At 37.4% G+C, this 20,017-nt stretch overlaps 1 protein-coding gene across 9 annotated transcripts in view; it reads right to left on the bottom strand.

The window, feature by feature from the left end:
• Positions 1-20,017, bottom strand: part of NR1H4 (nuclear receptor subfamily 1 group H member 4) — a 67,779-nt gene that overhangs the window by 922 nt on the left and 46,840 nt on the right. For all 9 annotated transcript variants that reach the window (XM_019732179.3, XM_074326209.2, XM_074326207.2 and 6 more), the window contains 5 exons: positions 18,288-18,421; positions 16,698-16,796; positions 16,265-16,364; positions 13,147-13,293; positions 1,255-1,368 (listed from right to left, as the gene is read on the bottom strand). In XM_019732179.3, coding sequence (XP_019587738.1) covers positions 1,255-1,368; positions 13,147-13,293; positions 16,265-16,364; positions 16,698-16,796; positions 18,288-18,421 — 594 coding nt within the window. The remainder of the gene's footprint in view (positions 1-1,254; positions 1,369-13,146; positions 13,294-16,264; positions 16,365-16,697; positions 16,797-18,287; positions 18,422-20,017) is intronic.

Below are 20,017 nucleotides of genomic sequence, written 5' to 3' on the forward strand. Positions count from 1 at the left end.
ACTGGAATCGCTGGGTACTAGGGCATATCCATGTGTAACTTTAACAGGTACTGCCAGAAAGTTGTTATTTTTTTAATTATAATTTTTATGGTAAAACAAAGTAACAACTACCTTCTGCCTCAATGTCATGTATACAAATGATTTAAGGCTAACATTGTAATTATGTTTTATAATGCATGTGGCATCAGTTACTCCCAAGTAATTAACCAATAAGTATAGAAAAATTTTGTGTCTAAAGGTATTCATTTCAACATTGTTTAAAACAACAAAAAATTGGAAGCATCCTGAATATCCAAACATATGGTAAAGATTAATTAAATGATTATCAATACAATGGAATAGGATATATGCATTACAAAAACTTTTATGAGTATAATTTTTTGATAACATGGGAGAATACTTTTGAAGAAAAGTAAACTTAAAAAAAAAAAAGAGACCAAAAAAAGACAGTACATTCCCAAACCAATGGTTGCCAGATTGGGGGTTGGGAGGCTGGGTGAAAAAGTTGAAGGGACTAAGAAGTACAAATTGGTAGTTATAAAATAGTCATGGAGATGTAAAGCACAGCATAGGGAATATAGTCTATACTATTGTAATAACTATGTATAGTGCCAGGTGGGTACTAGGCTTATCAGGGGGATCACTTCGTAAATTACATAAATGTCTAACCACTATGCTGTACAACTGAAATTAATATAAAATAATATTGAATGTCAACTATAATTGAAAAAAAAAAGACAGTATGTTCTCTATTATGTCAAAAAGTATGTAATTTCATTTAGGTCCCTGCTCATTGGAAAAGCCAATCCTGGCACTAATTAAAATAGCATTCTGCTGAGACTTTCTTTCTTTCTGTTCTCATCTTATGTTTTGCAGCATTTTCCACCTCCTGAAAATTGTTTTTGTTTCTTCATTTATTGTCTTTCTCACCCTAGTAGAATGTGAGCTGCATGTAGCTGTATCCTGCCTGTTTCTTTACTGTTATTTCCCCCAATGTCTAGAACCATGATTATTGCAGAGTAGGTGTTCAAAATGCATTTATTGAATGAATGAGTGTGAGGTTTAGAAAAAAAGGCTAAGAATAAATACACTGAAATGTTAACATGATTCAAGTTGAGTGGTGGGATTATAGGCTATTTTACTTTTTCTTTATGTTTCTGTGTTTTCCAGATTATCTTTAATAAGCATTGTTATGATTATACTAGGGGAAAATGAGCAAATAGCATAAACATAACAGTGTAACATTGAAATTACCTGGAGAGAGGATAACGATTGCTGTAAGCAGAGCATACTCTTCTTGAGTCATTTTCAATTCTGCCACACTTTTATAAAAACTAAACATTGGAGTTATATATTCATCAGAGATACCTATGGGGGAATGTTGAAAAATTGCAGAGGTATAGTAAAATTTTTGAATGACTGAAAAATGTAAAATTACAAACACATCATATATACACACAGATTAATATTTGCACCCATATGCACACATTCAAATAATGACCATACTCGTATATTATATGTCCTGGCCAAAGGCAAAACATTGCAGAGGGTCAGCTAACAAAATCCTCAAAATGTAACCTAATCAATGATTTGTATGTCTTTGATTTTGGCAGTGTCTTTGTTTTAGTCACTACTGTCTGACAATAAAGGATAACGTTCGTGAATTGCCAAAGAATCTCCCAACTTCACCATTTTCTAGATGGGATTTGTTAATCATTTTAATGTTAATATCTATAATCACGGCATAAATAGTGTCTTAAAAAAATAAAAAAAATATATAGTTCTGCAGCCCAGAAGTATAAACACGTCCACTTAATTATGGTTAGGGTTCTTATCAGGGTTATGATCGCTCTCTGAAGTACCAAACCGGTTTTTCCATTGCCTACTAGGCATTGGTATTTGGATGTTCTCTCCAAACTCAACATGTCCAAAGCTAAAGACACCACATCCAGAACTAAACTCTTCTTCTTCCTCCACCCCTTCATCTTTCTTCAATCCACCCCTTTCCTAGTGTTACCATTCTCAGTGATGGGTATCCCCACCCACTCAATTGCCCCACCTGGACAACTGAAACTCAGCTTCCCTCTCTGTCAGGTGCCAACTCCTGGGATTAGCCCCGCTACCTCTCACTTGGGGCTCCCTCTCCCCTCCACTGCACCTGGAGTTGACTATTTTATGTCTTTACTTTCTTTCATCTGTAACATTGCAATTGCCTTCTCGCTGGTCTTCCTATCTTCAGTTTGGTCCCCTTCAACCCATCACCTTTCTAAAACTCAAATCACATCCTATCCTGACTCCCCACTTCTTACGAACTTCAAAAACTCTCAATGGCTTTTGGCATAAATGTTCTTTCTTTTTACATAGGAAACTCCAGGACCTTTCCCCTACCTACCTACCTTATCACCCATTACTCACCCACATGGTAATAATAGGAACTCACTTTTACAGAGTACTCATTATATATTAGGCACTATTCTAAACACTTCTTATGGTATAATGCATTTAGTCTTTCTAGTACCCCATGAGACAGGTACAGAGAGGTCATATAACAGGCCCAAAGACACACAACTGGTGAGAGGTGGAACCAGGAAACCAATATTCAAACCAAACTGGCAGGTTCCAGCGTGCTGGCTCTTAGCTGTGACTAAGCTGCATGACCTTTCTTTCACACAGCCTTTACTCCAGCCGTATTCAGCCATTACAGGTCCCTAAACAATTCTCATTGTCCAGTTTTTGTACGTGTTGTTTTCTCTACTTGGAATATCCTCTTCCTTATCTAGCTTACTCCCCTTTATAAGTTAAGACTCCTTTGTGTCACTTCCAACACTCATTCAACAAATATTACTTTAGTGCCTGTTCTGCTCATGGATCCACGCCAGAGGGGCTTTGACTGGGGAATATGGAGACAGAGAAAAAAAAGAGAGAGAGACTGTGATGTGACTTATGGATAAGGTAAGATGAGCATGAGTTCCTAGGATTGGTTCAGGCTAGAGTAGACGGCTCTATTCCATCCCAAACCAGACCTAGAGCCATAGACTGAACCAAGTAAGGATAAAATTGGCTTCCAGATTCTAGAAAGTAAACGTACCATCTAATATTACACTTCACAGAGTCAGAAAGTCTAAATCCTCACCTTTAGAAAGAACCTAAAAAATTGTCCCCAACGGAATCGTTGGCCTTTCTCTCGTTAGTCAAAATACCACACTTTTCTCCTCTTCGACTTTTGATTCTTTCAGTGACTCCAGTGGGCTCTCTAACAACAGTGTCTTTGCTGAGCACCTTGGGGATTACATCATGGGGAATACTGCCCTCTATCCAGCGGTGACAAACTCAACTGAACACCCACGAACAAAGCAGATACAACTTCAAAATGCAGAGGTTGGAGTGTGAGCCTGGGAGTACCAGTCCTGGTTTCCGGCAAACATAGGAGGCAGTAAGCCAGCTCTGATTTTGAAATCTGACCTATGACTTGATCTGGGCACATAATAAACTCTTTATGTCTCAGTTTCCTCATCTGTGAAATGTGAATTATAACGATAGTATTACATGAGATAATACATGTAGGGGGCTTAGCACCACGCCTGCCGCACGGAAAACACTTCATAAAAGTTAGAGCAAATATCATAATAAGAGCTATTATTATTGTTATTCAGGAGACTTGGATCAACACATTCGGTCTGTCTTAATCCCAGGTCATCTAATCTTAGATTAAGCTCATGAACTTTTGTGTTTTCAAAACAATGTTTCATGTTTGTTTTGTTTTTACATTCTGCAGTTTCCCAGAGATGAACACCAATGGGCTGATCAGGGGTTTGCCTCAGAATTTTCTGGGTTTTAAGGCTAAGCTAAGATCTGTATTTTCTTGGTGAGGTTGTTCTTTTTCACCTTCAAACAGTGGCAGTCTTCAGCATTTGGGGACTACACCAATCAGTTGTGCTTACCTAAAATAATAATTCACGACTGTGCCATTTAATTTAATTTAATTTTTAAGGAGGGCACAGCTCACAGTGGCCCATGCAGGGATCAAACTGGCAACCTTAGCGTTATCAGCACCGCGCTCTACCCAACTGAGCTAACCAGCCACTCCAGTACCATTATTTTAAATAGTACATGAGGATTTGGGGACAACATTAAAGGCAGATGATCTGAAAATATTTAATTTTTAGAAATTTCTTTGACTACCTAATTTCCTATTGTATTTGTCTTTCTAAATCCCCACTCTTCCTCCAAAGATGTTACCTCCACTAGCGATCTAATTGTAGTCGATAATTGAGGGGGGGAAAATAGGTAAATAGGTAGAAATTTTTATTATGATTGTTTACCTTGTTCATGTTGTAAAGGCCAAACGTGAATATCGAGAAAATGCAGAAAACAAATAGGAAAGTTTTTGAAAAATAATTTTCCTAAAGGGTAGACCAAATAGAAATCTGCTTTTGGAATTAGAGTCAATAATCAGAATTAACCACACTAGCATAAACAAAGGGATGTGTGAAGTGCTTATGAATCAGTAATTTCTAACATAAAAAATATAACAATAACATCATCCTGAAGGGGCAGTCTTTTCCTGTTTTCCTGCTTCCTCCTCGCCCAAGGTTTGCTTCATTTTGACTCTTACTATGCCCAATTAGCTGATTTTTGGTCACAAGAGGGAGCTATTTTCTAATTTAATCACAAAGACTACCCTGGCAAAGTCTAATGTGGTAAAAAAAAAAAAAAAAAAGTTATTACTACTCTGTTTCATTTCTTTATAAGAGGTATGATTGATAAATTGTTTCATGACCAGAAATATTCTTTCGAAGAATATAAATAATGAATATTTAATAGAATCTACACTATATTGTGTTAAGTTTTATTTAAAAAGTGTCTTTTATTTAACTTCCTAGTTTTAATTGAGGACAAAGATAAACCAGAGGCGTGTGTGTGTGTGTGTGTGTGTGTGTGTGTGTGTGTGTGTGAGAGGTGTATTATATACAAGTGTTCATATTATACAAAGGATCCTTCTTAGGCTAGGACACCCAACCCATGTTTCAAAGCCAAGTTCAAATTGCTTTCTCTCTGGAGCTTTCCCTGTCACAGTGTAGCAGAATTAGTTGCTCCCTTCTTTATGTTCAATTCTATTGTGCCAGCCACAGTTCTCTCCCTCCCATCAGAGTGTGAAATACCATATAAATTTTATGAGAACAGGAACCAACTGCTGTATTCCAAGTACCTGGCACACTGTCTGACCAATAAAAGGTACTCCATAGATGCTTTTTCTTCATCTCTATATCCTTAGTAACTAGCATCCTGCTGGAGACATGGTAGGAGATTAACAAAATGTGTTTTAAATTAGTCAATATTACATTTTGCTAGTTCCTTGTGATGAAGGTGACATAGTTATGAGATGTGATGGGGAAAGGATGTCATTAAGACGATGGAAACATTCTTGTGGTGCTAAGAGATTGGACCCTGACCTCTATTTCAACTGCTAAACTCTACTCAGCGTCATTTGTGCCATGCTGTTTAGCAATTCAAAAATTGCTTTCAATATGAAATATTTATATAATATTTCAATATAAAATTTCAATATAAAATATTGAATACTACTTTCAATATAAAATATATAATTGAAAATATTTAATAAATAACATATTTCCTGTTAGTCCTAGTGGCTAAAAGTTATCGGGTCAAATTAGATCTCACTAGTGCTTAGGAGTTGCCAGGGTTTGAACTGTCAAATTCCAGATTCATCTCAACAAAATTCACCAATTTTTGAACACCTAGTATGCGCCAGGTACTGTGATAGTGCTGGGAAAAGTCCTCAAACAGTTGACAGATTAATGAAGAGGCAGATACATAAATAAACATCTAATGTCCAACACTAGACAAGTATAACAGGCTTAGGGAACACAGCTGAGGTCCAACGGAAATATTAACTCTTGTATTACTGTAATACTTTCTCTTATTTTGAAAAAGTTTCTTCCTATGATTTGAGTCCCAAATTTGTCCATGCCAAAAGTATCATGTGGCCACTTTGAAAAGTAAAACAAGATGTGTTAAGAATTCTAAACTTTAACTTAAGCATTTATCTTTCTTATAAATATTCTGTTTGTTTCTTTACATGTCTAACGTTTCTTTCAAAGACAGAATTGGAACCGATAGCTTACATCTGTATAAAGGGCACTCCTGGGATGCTGCTAAACACCCAACAATGCACAGGGGAGCCCCCCCACAACAGATAATTATCTGGTCCAAATGTCAGTGGAACCAAGGTTGAGAAATCCTGCTCTAGAAGAAGGACAATGAATAGTGTCCTATATGTGATGAATCCTGCAGTAAATGTTTGTGAAAAGGTACAGTAAGGTGGACTTATAGGAAATCTTTCTATCCAACAAATATACATTGAATACTCGCTTTGTGCCAAGAACTGTATAGTTGTTGAGGGTATGGAGATGAGAATACATGGTTTTTGCCCTCCAAGAACTCACAGACTAGTAAGGAAGGTGTACAAGAAAATGATTCCAAATCAATGGGCAATGTAATAAGGACTATAAGAAAGGCATTTGCAAAATGCAATTGGAGCACGAAGGAATGCCTGCCTTCCTGTGTGAGTCTAATAGGTGAGTCAGAAAGGCTTGCAACGTTGACCATTGAATCATGGAGGATGATTAGAAACTTGTCAAGCCATAAAAGAATGGGAAAGGCATTCCAAGATATACTGGGAGTGCCAAGAAAATGTATACACATGACTTGAGTTCATCTTTTGTTATCGGTATATATTGAGTATTATGATTTTAATACAGTTTTTTTCCTTTCTTAAAATGTGTATACATTTTTTGGCACCCTCTGTATAGCCGTTATAATAATATAAAAATAGAAAGTGCAAAGATGTGAAGGAATGAGAGAGCAACCATGTGTAGGACTCATAAGTACCTTAATATTGTTAGAAAATAATATTTATGAAGCTGAAATGGTAGTAAGTGCTAGATTATTGAGGACATCAAATGCCACAAAAGTGGTTTTAGTTCTTATATAATAGGGTACCTTTGTAACATTCTGAGCAGATGTGACATGGCCATAGAGATACTGCAGAAAGATCTTTCTAGCAGTAATAAGAAGGAAGGTTTGGAGGGATTGAGACAAGAAGCAGAGAGAACTGTGAAGACACCAACGCAATAACTACATGAAAAGTGGTGAGGAACTTGCAGGTTACAAAGATGTCATCAAAAAGAAAAAAATCTTGCTTACAACATAAGTTTCAGAACTTGATTCTACAAGTTTCAGAAAAGTTCAAAACTGAAGTTTTCCACCATGAGATCTGTACAGTTAAATATGCATGCCTCTAGTTCATAATAAGATACTTTACCCAAATATCAACCACATATTGTGAAAATAAAAAGCCTCTAAACTCACATGCTGCTTAGTATTTTATTATCTATAATGATGGTTCCGTTGATTAATATTTATGAATTTGCTTCTCCCAGTAGATTGTTTGGAACATTGCCTTTTTCACACGCCACATTAAAAACCTGATCTTGCAAGATGACCTTTCAGAATAACTTTTCATTCTTATGCAAATATAATACATTCTTACTTCTATTATACACTTAATTCCACAGTAACATAATGTCTCAGTTACCCTGTTTATGCCTACACAACCCTTTAAAGAATATAATGTGAAATTACTTTTCTTGTTCTTCAAATTCATACCCTTTTGTTTGCTATTATTAAATACCAATTACATGCACAAAGATACTGACTCCTGAGATATATTTACTTAATGAGGGTTACAGCGTTTAATTAGGCTTTAGAACTTATATCTGATACAACCTGTGGTTGAGTTGTTTCTACATAATTCGAGTGCATTTTTGTATTCCTAATGTAGTATTATGAAAAGTCGGTTTTTAAGCTTGAGTTTTTATTAAAAATAGGATTTATCATACCAATACCATAAAATATGATAAGACTGAAAGAGACTTGCCAACACTGACTGAGTTTACATTTTAACATTAAGGATATTAGCAATATATCCTCACAGACCAAGCAAGCTGTTTTGTTAATTTCGAATATAAATAACCTCTGAAATTTATAGTATTTTGTGGCCTTTTTTGATCCCCATAACAGACAGAAATGAAACATTTAATTCAGTGGGTGTTTCTCAGGCTGACAATATATCTTGCGATTTTGCAATGGTTTGCTTTCACGTATATTATCTTGTTAGTATTCCCAATGGCCTCTGAAGGTGGGTGCTACACTCCTATTTTATAGAGGGGAAACGGGCTTAGAGAGGCTAGATGACCTGCCATGGTCATACAGTTAATTAGCAGAGTGCCAGGAGGTGAACGCAGCTGTTCTCAAAGCCCAGCACTCTTTCTATATGCAGCTGTCACTCCCTAAGACCTACTAATTGCCCAATATCTGCTGGCAAGGAATATAAAGACCAGTAAGATATAGTTCCTGCCCTTTGGTTGAGAGAAAAAGTACAAGCAGCAGCTAGCAATTTGAAATGGCTTTTAAGTAAATGATAAAATGAATAGAAACAGGTCAGCGAAAGGAGACATTCTTATTAGAGTGATGAAAAAAAAAACAGATTTCAAGAACACGCTGGGGTTCAAGAAAATGTGGTCCAGCCCCAGTAGAATGCTAGCCCATTGCTGCCCAATGGAGGAATCCTCCAGTGGGCAACTTTGATTTGCTTTCTCCCCAATGGCCTAGCTGAGACTTTCTAAATACTGGGCTGTGGCTCTTCCTACCCAATCCTTTCTTGCTTCTCTCCTTTCACAGGTGTTAGATCAGCATGGTGGTATTAAATTATCTTTGCCTTCACCGGCTTTCTCCCCACTTCTTATTCTTCGGAGGCATTTCCCTCAGTCTCTTGCACACACCATCTTGGTGTCTGCTTCATGTAGGACCCATGTTCATACAAACACTTAGGATAGAGCCTCACACATAGTCAATATTGAATAATTGTTGGCTTTTGGTACTATAATTAGCAGATCCGTGCATTATGCACATAAACACTCACAATTTTCTTCTTAGTTTTCTAATAAACTTTTTTTGGGAAAAGTCAGTTTTCCCTCTCAGCTGAACCAGTGTGAAAAGGGATTTCCCCCATTTCAGCCAGGCTGAAGGGACCTGGTACTGCCCTAGTAATCATCACGGAAATGGCAGCACCTAACTTAGCTTAGGATCCAGGAGATTGATGGAGCCAGGCAAAAAGAAAAGAATAGAAGATGAACAGGAGGGAGGGAGGGAGGGAGGGAGGGAGGCAGGGAGGGAGGCAGGGAGGGAGGCAGGGAGGGAGGGAGGGAGGCAGGGAGGGAGGGAGGGGGAGAGAGAGAGAGAGAGAGAGAGAGAGAGAGAGAGAGAGAGAGAGAGAGAGAGAGAGAGAATGAACAGCTGCTGGATAATTCCCCTTCTCATAGAAACATTTCATTTCATATGGCAGAAATTGCCCCCCCCCTTTTTTGTCTGGCACTTCAATCAACTTTAAATGATTCATCTTTGAGGAGGAGGAGAGAGATTAGAGCAGAGCTTCCCTACTCAAACTGTCTTTCCTTTTCTTACACTCAAAAGCAAAAGAAGTGTCTGTCCCCAAAATTAATCACTACAGGCAAGATCTGGAAAAGACTTTTTGTTGATTAGTTGTCAGTGTGATATTCAGGGGAAGAACCATCTGAAAATTAAATAAATGGACGAGACTCATAGCTTCAGACAAACTTCATTCACTCATTCCACAGATGTTTGTTGAGCACCCGCTCCAAGCCAGGCATGTGCTAGGCACCTGGGATAAAATACTGAGTCAAAAAGAGGCAGCCCCTGCCTGCATTTTTAATATCAAAATCCAGGTGAGACTGTAGAACAAATATTAAAGTTTGACATGATTTCAAAGAGATCAAACTAGTTCTGGGGTCTATTTCAATTGCTTTTTACCAAAAAAAATAAAAATAAAAAATGGACATATGGCTAATAAGTAGTAGAGCCTAGACTCAAGCCAGGTTCTTAATCACCATTGTTCCTTGATGTATAAACCAAGCATACATCAACTATAGTAGGATCCTTTGATACTTAGATCTATCTGTAAAATCAAAAGTATTTTATCACATGAGTCATTATCCCTTCTTATTTTATTAGTTTTCTTTTTTTAAATTAGATATGACTCATTGTGGGGACAGAGCCAGCAGTGCAGTTTCCAGGCTCTCGGCCTCACATGGAAAGGTGCTGGCTCAGGTAGTAAATGGCCATCAACTGTGACTGGATGGCAATCAGCTGTGGCTAGTTGGCCGTAAGCTGTAACCAGTGAGCTATTGGCCACTAATATAACTGCTGTGGCTACGCTAGCAGAAAATGGGGGGCTAGCAAGAAGATGGTGGCTGAGCCTGCAAGCGGTGCAGTTGAGAATTGTGTGGCTCCTGTTTCCTGTTTCTCCAACCCAGCCACCAGCGAGAGTATAGTGGTATAACTCCCCTACCTATGGCTTTGTGGGTGTTCCTTTTTGGCCTCACCATGTCCTGCATTCTTATGTGGGGAGCGGGACCAGAGACCCTGCAGGGTCTCCAGCATGACACTCATGGATTTTCTTCAACAGAGCACTGTCACAGTCTATGGAAACCAGGGCCAAATAGCTGACCAAGTTAACCTGGACAGGCTTTATCCATCACAGGCTGAAGCCACAACCTCTTCTGCATAGAGAATCACCAACTTGACATTCAATAGCCTGAGCAAACAACTAAATTCATACACATGAAAATTCAGTAGCTTGCAAAGAAAAAAAGGAAGAAAAAATTCAACAGTTTGCATCCTTTAACTCTTTCCTAAGTTTAATTGTCAATTAGTAATTGCAATTTTTTAGAATCATGATACTTGCCCACTGATTAGTAACTCCTTATTTCTGTCTCCTAATCAACGGGCATAAAGTTTCAGTTAAGCAAGATGAATACGTTTCAGAGATCTGTTGTACAAGATTGTACCAATAGACAATGACACCATATTGTATACTTAGACATTTGGTAAGAGGGTAGATTTAATGGTCAACGTTCTCACTACCATAAAATAAAATAAAATTAAAAAATCAGGATACTTAAGTAGCCGACCAAGTGACGGACTAAACCATCAATAAGAAAAACTGATCAAGAAGACTTGACTGAGAAAGATTGATTAAGAAAAGCAGAACTAGATGATGCGTTGGAGGTTACCTGTTTCAACTCTTCTCTCTTACCCCAAGCCTCTTGGGGACACACACACACACACACACACACACACACACACACACACAGGGTATAAATTAAGGGCCAGAACAGGTAAGTGATAAAACCTGTCCAGGACCAGAATCCACATTTCTCGACAATATAATGTCTTTCAAAGGGAGAAAAGCTACAATAATATATTTCTGAGCTCGTTCTCTTCCTCTGCATTTCTCCCAGCACACATCTTGCCTTCTACCAGTTGTCTCCCTTCCTGGTGTATCCTAAGGTGGCTGGCAGATTTGTAAAGCATACTTTGATGTTTTCCCTCCCACATTCAAAAACTTTCAATGTCTCCCCATTGCATAGGAAATAAAGAATAAAATCTTTAGCCCAGCATTCAAGGCTCTTGATCCTTTGGTTCTGACTTTTTTTTTCATTTCTCTTTAATGTAATCTTTAACCCAATCAAACTCAACTATTCACTCCTCTTTGTGTGCCTAACCTGAGGTTTCTTGCCTCAGTTCTTTGCTCTTGCTGGTCCTTCTTTCCTTTCCTGCAGCTCCACCCTGAGTGTTACATCAAATATCACTCAAATGCCAATAGAAACTTTCCAGGCCCCTCCCAACTAGAAGCCATCTCTTTCTCAGTGTTCCTCTTTCACATTTTATTTTAATTATCTCTGTACAGTTCATCTCCCCCCCAACACTAGACTGTAAGCTTTCCTAGGGAAAGGAACATGCCTGATTCCCATCTTCACGACCGTCATAGTACCGTTCCTTAAATAGTTGGTAAATTAATAAATCAATGGGTATATAAGAATGTGTTTTTTAAATCTACCAATGATGCTAATTATGCTTTCCATTTTTAACTAAGAGGAGACAACATAATGATTATGAGAAGGCTGCTTTTAAAAATTAATTTTTACTTTTTCAATTATTTTATTTATATCAAGATGAAAAGCTACCTGAAAACTTGTCTTACGATCTCTATTCTAAAATACAGATTTTATGAGTATTTAAACTTGTTCTAGTCAATTATAGACTAATAAAACTTTAGGAAAAAAGAGCTTCAGGAGTCTTCTCATGTCATTCATACCCACTCCCAATCCATATATAAAATCTCTCGGGAAAATAGGAATATATTCTATGTATCTCCTAGGATATATTACATAGAATTTCTGGCAATCCATTCTGATGTCTCTCATTTTTTTTTTTTTTTACTATTATTATATCACAATTTTTCCCATCCCTCCAGCCCCCCACTTCCCTCCCTGCCACCCATGATAACCCTCAGCTTGTTCTCTGTATCTATGGCTTTGTTTCTGTTTCTGCTTTGTTTTGTTGAGACTTTCTGATGTCTCTTGAACCTCCCCGTCGCAGCATTACTAATAATAAGTTAAACTGAGTTACTCATTCTATTATTTCATTTTGTCTCATGAGAGGCAGTGCAGGATAGTGTTTAAGAGACATGGCTTCCTTATCTATACAATGGGAACAATGATAGTATTTATTTCATAGGATATTTTCAAAGATTTGAAGAAATCATATACATAAAGTATTTAGAACAGTGTCTAAAACTTAGTAAATGATGTATAAATGTTGCTATTATTATTACTTATTTTTCTTTGAATAGAAATTGATGATAGTTTGATACATAGGCATTCATAGCTGAAGGTTTTTAATAAATGTGTCTTTTTCTGGACTGAATAATCCCAGCCCCTTGATGCTATTTTTTTAATCAAACTAATTTTACAATTCTTCTTGTGCTCCTTCATCTCAGTGCAATGAAGAGGGTTTTTTTATTTTTTATTTTGCTATTGCAACAAGGATTTTTGAACCAACATATCATTTTAGAGCCATTCTCCATGGTAATCATGATGCGCATATAATGTTGCATAAGATAGGCAGGAGCCCTGCCTTCATGGGGTGTACAAATGCTTACTTGTGGAAACAAACTCTTTTACCATCAATGAAGTCACTTACCGCTCTTTCGAATTCTCTCTTCCAATAGGTCAGCATGTCCAGCTGGAAGTTTCTTATTGAAAATCTCAGCTGAACGGAGAAACATAGCTTCAACTGCAGACCCTTTCAGCAAAGCAATCTGATCTTCATGGTCCAATGTTTGAAATCCTAGATGAAGACGATCATCCAATCAGCATCAAGGAGTTGTAAATGCTGTATAATAATATTTTATCATGCTATCATCCCCATTGATAAAACATTTCCATACAATGATTGTGTAGTTGTCTTAAGATTAGGTAGTCAAGTTGAGTCAATAAGTATCTATTGTTCTCTTCCATATAGAAGCTGATATTTATCTTTATTGAGTAGGATTTGTTGAACAAGTTGGGCAAAAGAGGACATCAAATATCACAAACCAGAGAAATCTTTATGTGTATCTAGAAGTCGAAAGGAATATTTGGCAAACTCATGAATCTTTAATCAACCTGGAGAATGGGTAGCATGTCAAAAAAAACCCATCAAGGTCTTGTTGACGTATCTTCTCTGAGCTCAGCACTGCACCATGCAGAGCGGGGAAAATCAGAGAAATATGGGGGGAAATTGGCAATTTAAAGGAATATAACATCATCTGGAAAATCCAAAGTCCTTATCCAGGCTTATATGCGTATATGCCTCCAGCGGTCTCTCTAACCTTTTCTCCTCCTCTTCCTTCCCCTCACTCATTGCACTGGAGCCACACTGACCCTTCGCTCTGTTGTGAACACACAAGCCTGCTTTTGCCTCAGGGGTGAATGCTCCTCCCCAGCTAGCACCATGGTGCACTCCATCACTGTATGCTGCCCTCTGCTTCAATGTCACTCTCCCTAAAATAGTACTCCCTAGCACTCACTAGTCCCTACCTGCTTTATTTTTATGCACGGAACTTACCACCTGACATGTTATTATAGATTTGCTTATTTGTTAATTGTCCACCACCTCTGCTGGAGGGTAAACTTCTTGGGGGCAGATTTTGCCTGTTATGTTCACTTTTGTATCCCCAGTGTCTAGCACATAATTGGTACCCAAGAATTATTTGTTGAATAATTGAATGACTGAAGGAACGAATGGAAGCAAACACAAGCTAGTGTGTACATGTGTATACACACCACAAATAGAGATAACATAATGTCGTCAGAGTCTAAATGGCTTAGAAAAGTATTAAGTAGCAATAGGAGTTTAGAGAAGAGAGTGATGCTAAGGATCAAGAAGTAATGTCACTATTCTAGACGGGAGACATGCCAGGTCTCCAGCACCCTGGACAGGTCCCAGCACAGGTTATGTGCAATGAACTGCAGAATGGAAAGACTCAACCCGGTCCATCACAAAACACTTTTTCATTATTGGTATTACTGTTATTCCTATGAGTAATAATGACATTTCTATAATTATTCTTAGAATATTTTTTTCTTTCTCAAATGTTTTTGCTTTGCCTTTTCTTTCTTTATTGAAAAAATGTCTCCTTCTGCTTTACTCCTTAAACGCGCATTCATTGTAGTCTTTCTCTCCCTTGGGAACCAGGCCAGGCACTGGGAATGAAGAGGTGTGTAAGTACTGCCATTGCTTTCAGATGAACTGCCTTCTTGTGAGCAAGATTTTTTTTTTTTAATTTTCAACAATTTCTTGGTTCAAGACCAACTGACCATTTGAACTGAAAAATCTTTTCCCTTAAACAACCCAAAACATCATATTTCTCCCTTTCCAATGTCTCCTCCCACAGTTTTTACTCCTGTGTAATCTTGTTTGTGATCAAGATTGCCTTAAGCTTAATTAGCATAGAACAAATTAAGTTCCTCTTTCATTGTTAATAAAGAAATGAGAGAATATTAATGTTTCAGTGATAAGGAGAACTTTCTCCCCACATTTTATGAGTATTATGTAGGCTTATGTCTATCCATGACACATTTAATAAAATAATGGCATAAAGCTTTCAAAAGAAGGCAAATTAACATGTCTAATTAAAATTCTATGTCGGAAGTTACCTTCTAGTTTAATATTACAGTGTTATGATCCTATACAAGGCATTTATTATACTTTTCTAGACCACGGAATTCTAATGTAGTAATATATTTTAAAACACTGAAACAACTTAAACCTATTAGCTTAGATTGCTTTGAAATTGTATCTGAAAGAATTGGGGGCTGGGAGATAAAAATCTTGCATTCCAGTTTCTGTACTGGCACCATATCAGAATGACTGTGGATAAATCCCTCTCTCTCATCCCACATATGATGAACACTTGTTCATCAAGTCTTATCACTCTTCTCTCTCTCACCACTACTGTTTTATTTCAAACTCTCTTGCCTGGACTGGTGTGGAAGCATAGCAACTGATCTTCCTTGCCTCTAGTGCCTCCCTGTTCAAATCCATCTTACGCAAACCTGATAAAGCCATATCTCTATAACATACATCTCATCAGTTTCCTGTCAAAAAACAAAAGCCATCAAAAACTCTTTACCATCCAGGGAAGAAGAATTAAATTCCTTAGTTAGGCCTAATCAGTGTGGTACCAGCTTACCTTGTGTCTAACCAAGGAGCCACATGGTTATAGCCACACTGAATTTTCTCTCCCATCTCTAATAATTCTATTCCTGTTCATGCCTCATTATATTTTCACAGGTAGATCTCTTGACTTGGAATGCCCCTTCTCCTCCATGCCACCTGAAAAACTGCTTTCTCTTTTAGACTCAAGACAAATATGATTCTCTCAGCAGCCTCCCTGTCTCTCTTAGATACAATTAATAATTACTTCCTGTCTATTCAGCACTTTGCACATCCTTTTTTTATTATAGCCTTTAATCACCCTCCTTGAATGTAACAGCTCGGCACTTAATAGAGAGTAGGCATCAACACATACTCATCATTAAAGGAATAAATAGATGAATGGCAACTTTGCAAAGTCTCAGTTTCTTAATCTATCAGTTTGGAAGAATTATTATAAATGATTTTAAATGTCCTATCTGGTTCTAACTTTTCATGTCTATAGTAAACACATTAAATCAGATGTAAGATGATTACCATTTTGCAATGAACAGATCTGCTTCTCTCAATGTCACAAGAATATTGCACAATGTAGCAGAGAAGTAGCTACATGTATAAATACCTGGCAATTTTTTTGTGAATTCTACGAGAATCTGTACATGACTGGTAGCCATTTCAGTTAAAATGAGAAAATTTTCTTCTGCACTGAATTCTTCTTTTAACTAAATTTTAAGAAAAAAGCAAATGATTAGTATGTAGATAAAAATATAAAGCTGTATAAAATCATTAGACTAAAGACCCAGATTTAGACAATAACATTTAAAGACCCAGCTCATATTTTTCAGATCCTTGGAGAGCAATTACTGTTACCAAACTAGATATGAGACTTCTTACTCATTAGGCGTTTAATGCTGCTAAAAGTTTAAACGTATGGTAAATTCTCGGCTCTAATCATTTCAAAGTACCATATTTATATATAAATTCCAGCTCCAAGACAGTAAAAGCCCCAGAAAGTATTAGCTTTAAACCCATGTATGTTCATATATTGTACGTACAATTTTATTTGTTATTTCCTGAGGCATCCTCTGTTTGCTATATGAATCCATAATATAATGTAGAAGATTCTGTTGATCTGGGGTGAGTTCAGTTTTCTCCTACACTGGCAAAAAAATAAAAGGTGTCAGGGAGGTTGGTCATAAGGCATTTTTCTTATACGTATGCACATTCATCTGGAGTAAAGCAATATTACATATTGTTGAAAAAAGCCGTAAGTACGGCAGGAACTATGCACTGTGACGTAATGCGTAATCATTTTCTATGGGTCCCTTAAACAAGCCAAATCATATTTCACTAAATTTGTCCTAAGTTATTCATTTTCCTAGTTGTAAAATAGAGAAAACAAAATATTCCTTTCATGTATTTCTTGGCAATAAATAATAGTCTGTGTCTGACGCCTATTGAGCCCATTCATAGAGAAGATCGGTGCAAGTTCAAAGTTTAATCATAACTAAGGGAAAGCTCCCACATGTGAAATGGAGAATCCATTTAAGGGTGTTCATATAGAGCAGAGGCTGACAACTGTGGCCCATGGACCGAGCCCACCTGGTTTTCTAAATCTGTTGGAACACAACCACACTCCTTTGTTTATGTGTTATTGGCGCTGCCTTCACACTGAAATGGCAGAGTCGAGTAGTTGTGATAGAGACCAGGTGGCCAAAGCCTAAAATATCTGGCCCTTTAGAGATGAAAATTTGCTGACCCCTAAAGGATTAGAGTCATCAATCGGGACAATTTAGATTCTAAATATCTCTCTTCTCTTTACTAGTATCTTTGAAAAATGTGAATAATTGTCTCAACTCTTTGCTTCCTTCTAGCAAAGTGGTACTGATGAAGTGCTATGGCGAAATAATGCTTTCATATAAAATGCTTTCATTCTGAAATGAGTATAAAACCAAAATGTGGATGAAGTTTCCTTTGTCACTAGTATAATAAATATTGAGAAGGGTGTGGCTTGAACAATCATGGATTATTGGTTTTTCAACTAAGGGCAAATTAAAATTCCTCCAAATGCCCTGTGCATTATCACAACGTGTTTAGCGCATCATCCAAGATGCTGTTCTTCTACTTGGTCCCAAGTTGCTGAAAGGATTTGTGGAGTTATTTGTGACCTCGGGGAGAAGGGCTTTTCTCTGTCGGTCCATTGATATATGTTCACTGTTTCAGTGATAAAGGCTGAAACATGGATAAAGACTAACTCACAAGCCTCTATTGAATCCACACCCTTCCCAGTTTGAGCCTCCCATCTCAATGACAGGGGGAAAACATGGTCATAAAACTCGGTTTGAAAAATCCATTTTGTACACGGGACCATTTCTACTGGCAACCTCTGGGTAGTAGAAGTGGAATGGGGAGAGGGAGGAGAACTTCCACTTTTTTACTTTACACGCTGCTATGATTTGATTTTTCACACGGCAGTATGTACTCGCATTACTCTCTTGATTAAAAATAAGTCCGCTTAAGGGACAATGGAATGAAATCCTGCCCACAGAGCTGTGGCTGTCATTTGAAAGGCTCCCGGCGGCCAGATCACTCCCCCAGACGCTCAGCTGCTACTGGCTCTGGCAGTCACCGTCGCCGGTTATTACCCTGCATGACTTAGTTGTCGAGGTCACTTGTCGCAAGTCCCGTCCTTCGCTGTCTTCATTACTGGTCTGATCTGCATGCTGCTTCACGTTTTTTCTCAGTCGTTTCGATTTACATTGAATTTCAGTTAACAAGCCTGAAAAAATAAACAGAGAGACTTAACCACCCATGGAAAGTAGTGGTGGGTGCATGGTCACGAGGCAGCTGACAGGCAGTTGACTCATCAGAGCTCCTGTGCAACTTGGCACAGAGCCAATCCTCGTCCTCCTGATGTTTTAAGCCTTGGCCTTCAATAAGAAATTTATTTTCTGTGAGTCTCGTGAGTTTCTGTTTCTACAATTCTAAAACAGGAATAATATCTACCTTGCAGAGTTTTGTGTCGATTAAAAGTAATCATGACACTTTTTTAAAATGAGCATTACACAAAGGATTTGTAATGCCAAAGCATTGTACAAATGTAAGGTATCCAGTGAATACAATGGTGAATGAAACTCCCCATCGACCAGAGGATCTTGAAAGCTAGTGGTTCAAAACACAGTATTACTATTATTTTTCCTTCATGTTTACATAGCTGTACCATAAGTATATTCAGTTTCCCATTAAATACGTAAGTACATTTGTTGAGTAAAACAAATGTCAAGATCCCTCAGAAAAAAATTTTAAATCCAGTTAATTTTCAGAACTGTATAAATTATTGAGAACAGAGCTCAGGGGACTTTGAAATTTTCTTTTGAATAATCAGACATCATCATTAATTTACATTTAAACAGAACTATAAAAAATAATGTAGAACAATCCTCCACATTCCCATTTAACTTCCTTATTCTCTCAATGTTAATGAAACTAAGTTCCAGGAGCTTCTTTGTCCTGGGAATGTAGTTTATAGGATTCATGTGAAAGCTTGGCATCTGTCACTGGATGAGTCCATGTTCATGAATAATGTTATTGACCCTTGTAGGTGGAGTCATGAAAAATGTCCTCAGTGCTTCAGTTGGAACATGTTCATATTTAAGTGATGAGCAACATGAACCACCCAATATCGAAGTAAGTGTTTCCATTGCAAGATTGGATTCCAGCAGCAGCCCCTACTGCAGTCTTGTGTTTCACATATGCTAAGAAGAGATTGTGATCACCCACTATAAAACTTTCATCCACCCAGAGCTGCATTATTTACACTGACCTATCTCTTTTCCCTCCTGCACGCATTATTTCTCTTGGTCCATCCCAGTTTCCTGTATAGTTTGGGAATAATAGAACTGGAGTCACCTTCCAAAGGCTTTATTTCATGTGGCATTCCCTCCTTGAATGTTATCACCCTGTGGGTGACATTTGTTTGTCTATTTGTGTTTTGAGGAGGAACAGGACTTATCTCAGAATCTGAGTGGTCGGTAGAATTTGTGGAATAAAAAATTAATATGTTATATACTAGCATGCATTCCAAATTTTGATGAAGATTATGGTTCCTCACAAAGGCAGCAGTTAATACAGTGTCTTTTTTTATCAGATTGAAGGACCAAATGATATTAAAACTCGGGGTAGTTAATTTCCTGTGTAAACCTATACAAATTGGTTCAGAGCCACACTAGGAGGAGAAAGATTCTTAATAAAATGACTTGGTTTAAAACTCTATTTAGACAATTTAGAGGCAGTCATACCTTATAAAGCATTTTTAATTTTTCCCACAACTGTAAATTTGTATGCTAATTAAACAATAAATAAAAAGGATATTAAA

Source organism: Rhinolophus sinicus, chromosome 1, assembly GCF_057876585.1.
Source record: "Rhinolophus sinicus isolate RSI-liver-muscle chromosome 1, RSI-T2T, whole genome shotgun sequence".
Lineage (NCBI taxonomy): Eukaryota > Metazoa > Chordata > Mammalia > Chiroptera > Rhinolophidae > Rhinolophus > Rhinolophus sinicus.